This window comes from Poecile atricapillus, chromosome 3 (genome assembly GCF_030490865.1).
Source record: "Poecile atricapillus isolate bPoeAtr1 chromosome 3, bPoeAtr1.hap1, whole genome shotgun sequence".
Taxonomy (NCBI): Eukaryota; Metazoa; Chordata; class Aves; order Passeriformes; family Paridae; genus Poecile; species Poecile atricapillus.
Genome location: NC_081251.1, coordinates 57756426 through 57770832, shown reverse-complemented (window position 1 = coordinate 57770832; position 14407 = coordinate 57756426). Strand labels below are relative to the sequence as shown.

General features: G+C 39.4%; 1 protein-coding gene across 1 annotated transcript in view; it reads left to right on the top strand.

Moving 5' to 3' along the window:
• FNDC1 (fibronectin type III domain containing 1) overlaps nt 1–12512 on the top strand; it is a 58806-nt gene extending 46294 nt beyond the window's left edge. Inside the window, exons 15-20 of the mRNA XM_058836548.1 lie at nt 82–190; nt 6374–6453; nt 8135–8164; nt 9844–10005; nt 10690–10812; nt 12246–12512. Coding sequence (XP_058692531.1) covers nt 82–190; nt 6374–6453; nt 8135–8164; nt 9844–10005; nt 10690–10812; nt 12246–12361 — 620 coding nt within the window. The 3' untranslated portion in view covers nt 12362–12512. The remainder of the gene's footprint in view (nt 1–81; nt 191–6373; nt 6454–8134; nt 8165–9843; nt 10006–10689; nt 10813–12245) is intronic.
• The last annotated feature ends 1895 nt before the right edge of the window (nt 12513–14407 follow it).

Genomic DNA, 14407 nt, shown 5'->3' with positions numbered 1-14407 from the left:
TCCTAAAAATTTACCATGACACCTAGAGATATCATTGATTTAAAATTTAATTATAATCCTCACAAATACTTCTGTTTACAGGCTATCTGGTTTATAGTGCATCCTATGATGACTTTTTAAAGAATAAGTGGTCAACCAGGACTGCAGGGTCTACTCATTTGCCAATTGAGAACCTGAAGCCAAACACACGGTAAGGATTTGATCCACTCCTTTTCAGCTCTGTTAAGGAAATAAAAAAAAATTTGAGAATTATCAGTTGTTTTTCTTGGTCTTAGTATAAATGTTTACATCTGATTTAGATTTTACTCATTCTGTTGGACAGCAAATTGTTCTATAAACTGTACAACAACATATTTATTTACCATATTAACTCTGGAGCAGATGGCAGTGTGTACATGTATATATGTTTGTGTGTATGAAAACACTTATCAGTAACAAAGAAAACCTTGTTCTAAAATGCATTTTCTAGTCTTTTGCATAACTGAATCAAATGTTGGGGGGGGAAGTACACTAAAATATACAAAATATACTAAAATATACCCATGATGTGATTTGATGTGATGTGGGCCATTCCAACATATATGTGGCCAAGATTTGATGCCTAAAGGCTGCTGGGGAAGTGCTGCCCACTGGTTTGTTTTTGCTTTCTGTTCTCATGAATAGTGCTGGAAGAGAAGGCTTGGTGGTATAAAGTGAGGCTGTGGAGCTTTAGGTTTTTATCTTACAAAAAATCTGACTGAAGTGGCAGAACAAGAATGCATGCTTCACATGATCCTGGAATAATTTGTGGTGACTGGGGGGAAAGTAAGCAGCTACAGAGGGACTGCATTCAAATTACTCCTTTAGAGAGATACTCAGTGTCTCACATACTTGTCTCTCAAATCCTGAGCCCAAAATTCTTTTGGTGCTCCCTTGGGATAGGCCCTTCACATGCTGCTGTCTGCAGTCTTTTAGGCACTGGTGGAAGGTGTTGCTCATGCAGTGGAGAGATTCACTGGGATTGTGGGCTGGAATTAACATGCCTTACTTGATGGTGAGCTGCAGATTTGAGGATTGACTGCTTGGAGAGGCACATAGGGTTTGTGCTAGGACAACACAGGAGAAAGAAACAGTGTCATGCATCTCCATGAACCTGGTGACTGTCTTGTAGAATTAAGGTTCTGTTTCATGATAGAGAGGTTCAAGCAAGTGCTATTTATTTAAGTGTATTGTTTTAGCAGCATCTTCCTGAAGATAGTATAATCCATTGGCCCCTATTGTATGCTCTGTCAAGGCAATAAAGGCTTCATGTGGGGTCTGTGGTGGAGAACGAAGGATCTTTATAACAGAGAAATTGTATGTATCAGCCATTCTCATTTACATTCTTCAGACCCACAGACGGAATTGATCGCATACCTTTTGTTATAAAAATAACTCCCTAACCACTAGAAAAAGATACCATGCCTAAGAAAATACAGCAGAAAAGCTGAAGTTAGTCTAAAAATTTTGTGTCTGCATTGTTAGTTCATTTTGTGAGAAATGTCTAAGTCATTTACTGTAAGCAGACACTGTTGGCTACTGGGCGTCCCACAAGGGGCTATGGGTGGTGCAGCCTTGCAGCATGTGCAGTGTATGAGAAGCAGGTTGGCATCTTGGCTGAAGTTAGCACCAGAGAAGAATTCAAGCTGTTAACATATCCTGGAAAACATCTGCCTGTTATTTAGGTTTTACAAACAAAACAGAAATCTATGTTTAATCCATGTCATAAATTTTCTTCTGAGGCCTGGTCTGACCTCCATCTGAGAAGTGGAAGTTTTTCCATTAGTGAAACTCTGCTCCGCTTCAGTGGGCATAGGAGCTGCTTCCTTGTGATGTGTGATTGTAAACACTAAAATTACTTTAAATCATATTAAATCTTGAAACCAGTAGTTTTGACAAGATCCCTTCCCTAACTTTAATTCTCAGCTGTCACAAAAGATGATGCAAAGGGCTGGACAGAATCTTCTCAACCACCAAATCCAGTCTTCTGCAGTCAGAAACATTATAATCCTTGCCATAAACATTTCAGTCCCCTTCCTGAGCATGGTTAGACTTTTTCCTGCTGTTTTCAGGAAAGCTGTGTCAGTGCCTGATGGGAGTAGCTAGATAGTCTCATGAGACTCATCATTTACAACATCATCCTTCACCCCCATATCTCCATGTCTCCTGAAATCTTTCTCTCTGTTCACTTGGGCTTTGTTCCATCTGGGAATATTTTGATCCCACAGTGCCTGCTACCGATTCCAGTGTTGCACAGAGTATTTCATAGGAGTTTCTTAAATATTTACTTAGGGCTTTCAACTGCAGACAGAGCTTGGATCTTCTGTTTCAGGGAGTCAGATGCACAAAAAATTTCTATTTCTTTTCTATATCTCCATTAAAACAAAGCCACAATATGGCCAACAAGCAGCATCAACCACAGGTGGCTGCTTTGTGCCACCAGGGCCACACAGAAGAGCTAAGATGCCCATGGAATCATTGTCTTGAGCAATGGTAAACCTGTGTGGCACATACCTGCCTCACACCAGCTCTATAGGAAGCTCCTCTGCCAGCTTGGCTTTAATGTCTTATTATAAAATTAGTTGTAAATATTGACGAGGGATGTAGTGGTGGGACGCTTTAGATGGAGAGAGACACTTTGCCTGTGAACCTGCAGGCACTGATTTACACATTTTTCTTATGGAGGAATGGTGTAGTTGTAGGAAGAGGATTTTAGCCCTTGCTGCCATCTCAGCCTGCCGCTGAACAGAGTGCAGGGCTAAGGATCCATGCAGGCATGCCTTTGGAAAGTCTGGAAGAAAGAATTTGCAGCTAGCTAATTTTTTTTTTTTTTAAAAGCTGCTTCCCTAATTATCATGCTGAGTGATTATCTCACTTTGCACTGGGAGTGCCAGCTATTTAATTCCAACAGAAGGGAGACACCTTGAATTAAGTCAAAGAATAATTCTACTCCAAATGACAGGTATGTTGAACAATTACTCATGTAGCCTAAATGAAAAAACATTATATATTGAATGCCGTTACAGTTCACCATGTCATTTCTTGATATATCACTAGAATTGGTATACAAAATCTCAAAGAAAGTTAATTCTTAGGAGAAAAAGCTTTTTTCTTGTTTGTATTGAAAATGAACAACAAATGGTACTGCATCTGTTGTGATTCTTCTGTGCCTCATGGTAACAATTTATACAGTTCTGCCTAAGCAAAATGTAAATCAAATTATATATTGAAAATTTTGTTCATGTATTTATGTGATGAAAACCAGTTGAGTTATACTGATTTGAGATTTCCTGGCAAATTCATCAACTGAAAGATTCTGACTAATGAAAATGTCAGATTCCTGGACCTAGAATGGCTTTGGCAATTTCTTTTTTTATTTGTCATGTCTAAGAAAGAAATATATCCCAACTGCATTATTTTATTGATGTTCTTAATACAGCAGTCATAGCATTGTCTATGTTTAAATCACAGGTCAGCAAGTCATGAGATCTGGCTCTCTTTCTGGTACGACTAGAGCCTTCTTGTGTATATAAAGGCTTAGGAATAATTTTTCCAGTTTAGTGAAGAAAAATGTACTCATGACCTCATCACTGTGGGTTTTTTATTAGACAGGCAGGCAGGCAACATGAATTATTATATGCCCTAGATGGGCTTCTGTGTGTGTAACAGGACAGCTGAATGCACAGTTGTCCTGGTTGCATAGGTAATCAGTTCCTGCATTATGCATTGGATACAAATCTGCATGGTTTTCCCAATTTAAAGAGTTGCACAAGGTTCTTGGGCTGCTGTCTCTCCTGTTTTGAGGGGGATTATGGCATGCATATGTCTGGTGGGAATGCTTTGAGGCTATCAGGAATACACATGTCTTAAGTGTATTTAAAGGGTTACTCAGTGCCACTGTGTTGAAAGGTGGTATCTGATTGTACTTCTTTGGAGGCAGTGGGAAGTCAGGCATCCATACTTTCCACTATGCTTTGAAGCAGTATGGGAAAGGTGTGGGCTGGAAAGCATTTTTCTCCTGCTCTTCTGAAGCAGTTACAGCAAACACTGCTTGGTGCAGTGGACAGGCTTGTGCTGCTCACCCCTGTCCCAATCCAGGTGACAAAAGTGCTAGTGAAGGAGGTGTGGAGGAATGCAGGTGCCCCATGAGAGCACTGGCAATTTGGGATTAAAACAGTGCTCAGGCTGACATGCTCTGCTTGGGTGGCCAGAGAGGAGAAGCACAGGGAAGGCTTTTTGCCTTCCCTCTCTTCTTTGCCCAAACATGCTAAATGCTCTTTTATACAAAAAAATCTATCAGCAGTTAAAAACAGGGGCAATCTTTATTGCCAGCAAAAGGATTGTGCTGGGCATGAGCAAAAAGCCCAGCCTTGCTGAGTTCTGTTATTTATCATGTTTTCTTTTTGCCACAGCATAAGTGTCTTTTTAAAAAAACCTGTGAGCTATTTGTGAGCATCATTAACTGAAGGCAGAGCTGGCTGCAGAAAGCAAATAGTGGAGTAGTTTTCTGGTATCAGCTGCGGGACACAGCAGGGACAGGAGACATGTCCCTCATGCAGATATGGGAAGGTGTCCCACAGAGGGTCTGACAATGCATGTGCTCCAGGTCCAACACAGATACCAGGTAAATTTGGTGCCATGGATGAAGAATATTTCAATTCTAGTAGCTTCCACATTGATTTCACCTAGATAACCTACCTGTAATTTTTAAGGAATAAACAAGATGGCCTGGCCCATACCCTGGAGATAATCACCTTGCTTCTTGGCAAAACCCAATGTTTGGCCAAAGAAGGTTTTGTACATCTTTCCTACCTTTTCATAAAGATTAGTTTCATTTTAAGGCAAAGCAGTTCACCTGACTTGACAAAAGATATTCTTTTTAATGAAAAAAACCCAAACAGTTTTGCTAAAGGGACAGTTCAACTGTGTCCCCACTGTTACATCATTGTGAATACTTTCATGTGTGCTTAGCTGTGCTTAGGCCAGAGAGGGGCCTTTCAGGAGCCCCCCGGCCCTGCTATGTGGTTAAGTCTGAGAGGAGCAGATGCAGCTGATGGTACAGGACAGTGCACATGGTAAATACTGAGTGGCAGACTAAAACAACCAAAGTCCTTGCAACAGGATTGTGTTGAGTTTACCTGCTGCCTGGTAAAGCATGAGCATCGTGTCTCAGCCCAGTGTGGCCTGTGCCAATGAAGCAGCACTGGCAGGCTTTTGTGCAGGATGGAGAGACCTTCACCAGGAAGAGCAGCCTGATGTTTTTGATGGAGTAGACTCCCTTTCACCAGCTGTGATATATCAGGCCTGCCATTCAGGTGGGACACTGTCAGGTGAGGTAATCAGTGCTTGGTGGCAACCATGCAAGTAAGCACTTGTCCTGTTAACTGTGTACAGCTTTTGGACATATCTGCTTTTTGATGAGAGGCTAAATCAAGATCCAAATGCTATGTGGATATTACAGAGGCACAATAATTTTTAATGTTTTTTATTAATTTATTTACAAGAATAAAATTGAGCAAGCAGGCAAGAAAGGAAAACCTAAACTCAGGAATTTCAAAATTGCTGTGCTGGAAATTTTTAAGTAATCTTCCATTCTAGTTTGTTTCTGTTGGACTGATACAAATACAAAAGAAAAAGAAGAAAACATTCATCTGAAGAAAAAATTCAGGGTAGGCATCAACTAAAAGTCATTGTATTTGGAAATGAACTAAAAAATGAACTAAAATACTTACATGTATTCTCTAAGGGTGAGGATAAATTTGCTTCTATTGAACAAAGAATGGAGTTCTAGTAGTGATTCATGTGCTTTGAGTTAAGCATGTGATTTAAATACTTTGGAGGAATCAATAAGATATCATGTGATGCTTTCTTCTTTTACCCAAGTATTGTGAGCTTAATGCTGCTGGAGTTTTTACAGAAAGGTCAAAAGCTTAGCTTCTGATCTCATATAAATCTGATGCAGTTTCAGTTTTCAGTTTGCAACACTGCTTCCCCAGGAGTTAATCTGGTTTAAAGCTATTCCTGAGATCAAAATTTGATTTTCTTGCAACTTTTTCTTTTAGTCTTTTGCTATTAGTTGTTTCGTAGAAAGTGGATGTTGTTGTATGTGGTTTTTGGAAGGGAGATGATATATAAATACGTGTTCCAAAAATATACATGGGAGCAATTGCAAAAAGGAGACATTTGTCTGTAACAGCCAGCTCATACTCTGGCTCAGTATCCAACTCCATTTAATGCAAAGTATACTCAGTGTAATTCTTCTGCTTTGATTCTTACCCTGGTTTAGTATTATTTATAATTTAGCCGTTGCTGTGGAATCTGTTTCAATATTATTTCCCCTCTCTTCTTGTTTCAGGTATTATTTCAAAGTCCAAGCAAAGAATCCCTTTGGTTATGGACCTGTTAGCTCTTCAGTTTCATTTATCACAGAATCTGGTATAGTTTTCTTTTTATTTTCATCTCAAAACTCATAATAACAGATGCGGCAGGGCAATTATGAAACCAGCATGCCAATAACAGCGGTTATTCTGGACTTGCTGCTTTCATATTATGTTGGGGTTTTTTAAACTTTAATTATTTGTTTTCAGTTAAGCTAGGAAAATAATACGCACTCCTAATGCCACTATGAAAATGTAAGTGATGTTAAAATCAGCTCCAGGGGAACAGGAAGCTGAATTTCAAATACAAAGGGCTACTGATATTCAACAATACAGAAGCAATGGAACTTTACGTTCTTTGATAGATTGACCAAATATTTAGTCATAGCCATAATTAGTTTAGCCATAAATTAGTTTCCTAATTGTGAACAGCTAAACAGTTGGAAGCAGTTTCTGGAAGAAATGCAGAATGCAGTAGTTCCATCAGACAGGCAAAGTTCTCTATTCTTTTTTTCTTTTGACAAGGCATGCTGCTCTTTCAGAGGGCTAATAGTACATTCAAGAGCAACACCCCCTTCTAAAAATAGTAGGTCAAGGAACTATTTTTTGCCTGTTTCTTCTTCTACTTCCATGGAGCCAGAGGCTAGTGACTCCACTAAATAGTAAAGAACAAATTTTTCAGTCTTTACTTTGAGTGAACGGTCTTGTTGTTTCTTGCAAATTTTGCCCTTTCAGTGGCATGGGGTTTCTGCAGTCTCTGCCCTTTCTCATTTGACTTCACTGTGTAGTGCTCCCTTCGGAAGCTCCACTAAAAACCACTGAAGTAAATCATCACAGAAAGGAGACAGAAATGCGAGATCAGTCAATGGTCCTGGATAACATATTCAGATTTTCATTAAACGAATAAGACGCTCAAGTATTAATCCAAGCATAGTATTCAACATTGCCCCACTGGCCAAGAAGGCCAATGGCATCTTGGCCTGTATCAGCAGTGGTGTGGCCAGCAGGAGCAGGGCAGTGACTGTGCCCCTGTACTGGGCACTAGTGAGGCCACACCTCACGTCCTTTGTTCAGTTTTGGGCCCCTCATTACAAGGAAGACTTTGAGATGCTGGAACGTGTCTAGAGAAGGGCTGTCAAGGAACAGGCTGCCCAGGGGAGTCCCCATCCCTTAAAGTATTTAAAGATGTATAGGTGTGGCACTGAGGGACATGGTTTAGTGGAGGACTTGGCAATGCTGGGTTGACAGTGGACTCACTGATCTTAAAGACCTTTTTCCAACCTAAACAATTCCATTATTCTATGCTGTCTCTTGCAGATCGTTTTCCTGCTGCCAGCATATGGGCCTGAATGCCTAGTTTTCCCATCCAAAATCAGCCCATTTCTGAGCTTTATTTAACCTGTTAAATACACCAAATTTAAAGCTTTGTTTGCAGCAGTGATCTTTCATTTGTCATGGCCAAAGGTGTCTTTGGAACTGGCACAAGTATAAAAACCAGTTGCTAAATGCAAGGCCAGGTGGTATAGTTACAGTGATAAGTTTATAAGAGAAAGAAATTGGCAATTCAGAGTGCTCTTCTAATGCAAGTGTAAGGTTTGACCTGCCGGTAATATTCAATAAAGAATACCATCATAGGATGAAGCACATTATTGAAAATGTTCAATCAGCGACTCCATAAACGTTATAAAACAAGGTTTGGAACAAAATACTAAATTTTCTATGTGTTTTTTTTCTTCTAGACAATCCTCTTCTCATTGTCAGGCCACCTGGTAAGTCTTTCTCTGTTTTTTCATTAATGAAATGCATAAAGCCTGTGCAAAACAGAATATAGGAATTAGAAACATTTAAACATGCATTTTTAGGTACAGTTTTAAGTAGGAACAGGTAGTAATTAATGGGACTAATTAATAAAACATTTTTTGTCTTAGGACCCCTAATTCTATTTTCTGAAAAGAAATCTTGTAAAGATATATTCAGATAAGCACTTGATTTTGGCCTATCTTTTTCCCTGCTACAACAGCTTTACTTGCTTGGTAAAAAAGCAGTAAACTATGTTACTTCAGTATCTGTGTCCTTCAGTTGCCTAAGCATAACTTGAATAGCAGGATCAGGTTTCTCTCTCTCTAGTTCTGGTGCTCATCTGTACAAATCATCATGCCCTTATAAATGCTAAAAAATTCAAGGATTTGTTTCTGACCTGAATAATATGCCACAAAGCTGTTTAGCTTGCTTTGTATTTCCAAATTTGCAATAAGCTAGTTTAGCCCATAATCAGAAGATCTGATTTCCCAGGGCTGGGACTAACCTTGCTGACATGAACATTGGTAATGTAACCCCAGGCAGTACGTGCTCTAGAAGAGACACAGGAAAAAAGACCTCATGGTTATTACACTCCATCAGCTTTCCTAAGGAGTTAAAATGGTTGGTTCTGGATTTTTTGCTACACTTTTCATGAAAACAGTGTCCAGTTTATCACTTCCTTCTCAATTTTATTGTGCTTGCTAGTCTGGTGTCTTTGTGTTCTGGGAGGCCTCTGGGGATTGCTGATCAGTGACTGCTTCTCACATGCAAGCGTTTGCAGGATTTGTTCCCTGTGCCTAGTAAGAGGAAGAATGACTAACAGAAGAAATTTCCAATCTCATTTGTAAACCACCTAGAAATAGCAGAGTAAAAACATGGCTTTAGGGTCTAGCTAGATAAAAAAATACCAATTATCACACTGGAAGTTTCTTGTATCATTCTGTATACATTAATACAGCAGCAATTTAAAAATAAATTATATTGTCTTGGTAGTACAAATCAAATATTTAGGTAAGCTAGTAGGAATATTTATTTTTTTGCAATACAATTAAGCAGTCTTGTCTGCAGCAATGCTCAGAACAGAGTTCCCCAGGAAAGGTCTTACTTGTCTATTATTGGAAACTTATCTGTTTTGATGTAATCTGGGAAAACAAAAAAGAAAAGTACATTTGTGATATGATCTCTTAAACGAAATAGCAAGAAGAGACTTCACAGGCTGTTGCTCACCACAGAGTTCTTAACATCTGTTCTTGTGAATAAGGGTTATGTTTTATAGTCTTAAAATGCAAGTCACTGTCAGACCTGAGATCAGGCTGTGTTAATAGAAGCTGTGTAATACTAAGTAGAGAAGAAGTCTTACTGAAACAATTAAGACTGTTTACTTAAATCTGTGGTTCAGTACATGATATCATATTTTAATAATTTTGACAGTTATTTTTGTCTACTGCATAGGAGGGATTTAATAAAGTCTCAAACTTTATTTTTAATAATATTTTTTCTTGAAGTACTACTTACAAATATAAAAAAGTCATGCGTTAATCTGTTGCAGCATATCTTGTGAAACACATTATTAGATGTTAAACTCTGCAAAACTTGGATTGATGTGTTAAAGTCTGTCCCTAATGTGGAATTTATTTTTTTCTCCAAGGTGGTGAGCCTATCTGGATCCCATTCACTTTTAAATATGACCCCACCTACTCAGACTGCACTGGCAAGCAGTACGTGAAACGAACTTGGTACCGCAAGTTTGTAGGAGTGGTTCTTTGCAACTCCTTAAGGTACAAAATTTACCTCAGTGATGACCTGAAAGGTAGGCATTGATTTCCTGCTACGTGATTACTTGTCTCTTCATCTTCTGGCTTTCTTCATTTCATATGTGTCAGAATTGTGTGACCATTATGTGAGAGTCCTCAAGAAGGATTAGCAGTAGCTCTTACACAGGTCCATTGCCTGAGAGATAGTGAAAAAAACTTTCCATATTGTTGAGCTGGGTTAGTGGGATCATCTCAATGGCCTTTCAGACTATGCTAATGACTATTGTAGTGCCTTGGTATAGTTTCAATACAGTGAATAATAAGAGACAAAAAGCCCTGTCTGTTTGAAAAAGAGAGCTCCACAGTTTTTCATTTTCATTTGAGACTGAAGTCAAACTAATGATATTCACATATTGAGAGATTTTTACTTTCAAATTATATATTTCAACTAATCCAGTTGAAATTCTCTTCACCTGTCTTCTGTGATGCACTGCTCATGGACTTGCAAAATGGAGACTACTCCTTACTCAGCTGTAACCCATTTATTTTCCATTATTTCTGCTTCCAAACTGTGAAGGTACCATTCTCCCTCTTTCTGGTCACTGTTTGTTCATTGGTAAGACTGTGTGTGTCACTGCAACGTTCTTCCTGCTTTCTTCCACACCTACTTTCCTGGTGGTAAAGAGTATCCCAAACATAAGTTTTGCTGAGTTAAGTAATCTGTCTGTATCTCTCTTCAGATACCTTCTACAGCATTGGGGATAGCTGGGGAAGGGGTGAGGACCACTGCCAATTTGTGGATTCACACCTGGATGGAAGGACAGGACCTCAGTCGTACATTGAAGCCCTGCCCACGATCCGAGGTACAGCAATGGGGGAGTGGGATGCTGGCCAGGAGCCTGTTATCCCATCTGTAGGATTAAGGGGTTAGGAGCAGAGCACAGAGTGCAGCTCTGTCCACAGCTGCTGATAGCTCTCCGAGGAGTCCAGCTGATGCAGTAGCTGAGAACACATTATGCAAGTCCCAGAGGACTTGTGGGTGCAGAGAGAGAGAGACAGACAGAAAGAGAGGGGCATATGATGCAAATACTGTGCAGCAAAAAAATGCAAAAAGAAAACAAAAAATAACTGTGGAGGTCTATGAAACCTTTCTCTTATTGATAAGACCTACTCCATTGAATCGACATGCAAAACCCATGTGCCTAAAGGGACCAGCTACATCTTTGCAAATATAGCTTCTGTGAATGACTTCTATTAGTTCATTCAGTGCAAAACACAAGGGAATATGTCTAGTGACTTAAGGTCAGTACTTTTATTCTGGTCTGGTAGATACCTGTCTCAGAGGGAAAATTCATACCTTGAAGGAATTCCTCTGAGGAAGTTTCTCACTTAACATAACCAGGCAGAAGACAGGTTGCTTCACAAAATGAAACAAATCATGGAAGTCAGCCAATCTTTTCAGTAAGTCTATTGGTTTAAATTATTCAGTTAACTTTAGTAGTTTCAATATTAGATTATGTGTTGATATTCTTTGCATAGTGGCATTACCAGGAAGAAACTGAAATCGTAACTGATAGTTATGTATCATTGTGAAGTACTGCATTTTGTAGCTCAGAAGACAGATGATTAATCCAGATGTATGTATACTAGGTCTAGAAGACAGAGATAGAGAGCACACAGAAGTTTTATTATTGGCACAAGCCATGGGTGTTTCAGATGTTCCAATGCTCGAGCTATGCAGACAAGAATGCTGCACCTCTTCTAATGCTTTAAGCAGTCACATTCTTTTTGCAGATGAATTAAAAGGGGAAGGGAGGGCTTAACTCAGTATTTGCTGCATGAAATGATACCTTTCTGTTTTGTGAAAAGCTGATTTTTGCTGATAGTCTCTTAAGCCCTGTGAGATAATGTGATTTGATGGTATTTTTTTGCCCCAGATTCCTTAATATATTTCAACTGACTTAGAAACTTCATAAACACAGCTGAAATATGCCCACCTTTTGGATTGAAATGCAGAAGCTCTTTGGCAGACCACAGGATTACACAATACTTAAAGAGATTTTGAGCAGTAAAACCAATCAAATCTAAAAGAAATATGAAGGACCATAGTTAGATCATTCAAGAAAGATCTCAGCCAAATACCAGGGCAGCCAATACCCTCTTTGATACAACTCCCTGCCAGACAGTTTATAAATTTGCATTTGCGCTGTGAGGTTGACTCTCACTGCACCTGTTACTTTAGTTAAATTGCTGTGTCTGTGTTCTGGAATACAAATGGGTGTTTTTCTCCTGACAGGGTATTACCGCCAGTACCGCCAGGAGCCTGTATCGTTTGGACGCATTGGATACACAACACCCTACTACTATGTGGGCTGGTATGAGTGTGGTGTGCCCATCCCAGGGAAATGGTAGCAGCCTGCTTTCCTGTCTTCGGTGGACCATGCTTTTCAGATTATTTCTGCCAGAGGACTGTGAGCAACTGATTTGGAAGAGGAAAAGAAAAAAGATAAATAGGGAAAACCAGTGAAGACCAGCTGCTCAAGAAACCTCTTGAAGACAAACATGGACACCTTTCACCAGCCTAAATCTGTGGTGCTACTTGATTTCTGCTTGGAAGCAGGGGTAGGGTATAAGTTTGACATCCTGCCTTCCTCTTCTGTGTCTTTAAGGCACAAAGAGAAGGTTGCAATGTGTGCAACCTGTGAAAATTAGAACTGTATTAGCTATGAAAATTTGGAAGTTTATTATATCTTAGAGGAACGACCTAAGCATGCTGTGCTTGCTTAATGGGATGCTAAACTGTCTTTTGCTGCCCAATGGGGCTCCCCTATGCAATCATGCCGTGTAACTGGCCACCCACCAAAGGCAGTATATTCTCCTGAAGACTTACCCTGTGGGTTCACCCACAGCTGGACTAATCACCAGGTCACAGTGTAAATTCACTTTGAGATATATCTGTATCTATATCTATATAAATATGGTACTGTACATCTGCAGAAATACTTCTTAGAGATGCTGAGATCTTCTTGTTCATTAGATAAATATGTTTGGAATTTTTATGTAAAAGGTGCTGTTAATTCTTTGAAATATTGCTATGCACAATATATTAACCGAGGAAAGAGCTGTATTCTTCTTGTGAGTACTGTTGATGTAACATTTGAATTATTAATCAAGACCTGTGTCCCACTTCCTTGGCAACCTTTGGACTGGACATTCAATGGGATTCTACCCCTCTATCCATGTTAGAGTGGCAGTGTATAGTCCAGCAAAAACACATACACAGCAGCTCATCAGCATCAGTTAAGCTTTCTATCCTTTACTATTTAAAAGTTTTAGTGCAACTTCCTTCAATCCATTCTCATCTTATTTTGTATGTTATTTATTCCTTGTCAGTATCTTTCATGTTAATGTGCAGAGGCATAGGATGAGTAATTTGGAAATTAGTAACTGCTTTTAACTTATTTGCTCTCCAAAAAGAAGCCCAAGCCACCAATACATGAATCAACTAGCAGGAAGCGCATTTTACCACGGGGACAAACTGGGATACACTTCTTTTTCAATACTACCAACATCTCTTCCAAGCAGCCCAGAAAGCAGAAAGTGACATGAATGAAAAATGTAATGATAATTTTTTCAGAACGCATTTGGAAGCTTGCAATAATGTTTTGTGGTAACACCTCAACAGCCTTTGCTCATGTTAGTAAGACTCATCTGTTCTGGCAGTCTGGGAGAGTAGCAGTAGTGTCTGGAGGACAGATCCACTCTCTGGTCCATCTTTCACTCTTGTTCCAGCTTACATGTAGCGTAGGTCTAACAACTCTTGAGTTGCTTCCTGTAGTTATTTTAAATTGTATGGGGCCAAAAAAGGGAATTAAAGTAATTAAATGAGCGTTTTATTTTTTACGGAGATTTGGGTTTTAACATTTTAATTTTTCTCACATATTTTTGCTTCAGGACAGTGCCAAATATATGGTCTTGAAGTATAACTTTTTTCCCTAATAAACCTATGATACATGGTTCCATTCCTATTTCATCCTTTCTGGTCATCTGTGTCAAGTAATCTAAGTGACACACTGTCAGCTTTCTGAAAGTCTCCCTTGGGACACGGCTAAGTGTCAACTTTTTGTAGGAGACTGGAAGCATGTGAATGTGTTGCTCTCTTTCAAAGATGGTTAGCAGCTAGTGTGGGGTTACCAAGGGCAAATCATGTCTGACCAGCCTGATCATTGTCTGTTGAAATGACTGCTGCTGTGCACCGTGGAGAAAAGGGAATGTCATTGGCCTCCATAAAGCACTTGGCATGGCCTCACACTGTCTGCTTGTAGAGAAGCTGGTGGAATATGGCTTGGGGAGTTGGTCTTTAAGGTGGATGTGAAATTAACTGTGTTGTGAGGCTCAAAAGGTTGTGATCAAAAATAGCACAAAGTCCAAATGACAGCTGGTTGCAAGCACCATCCT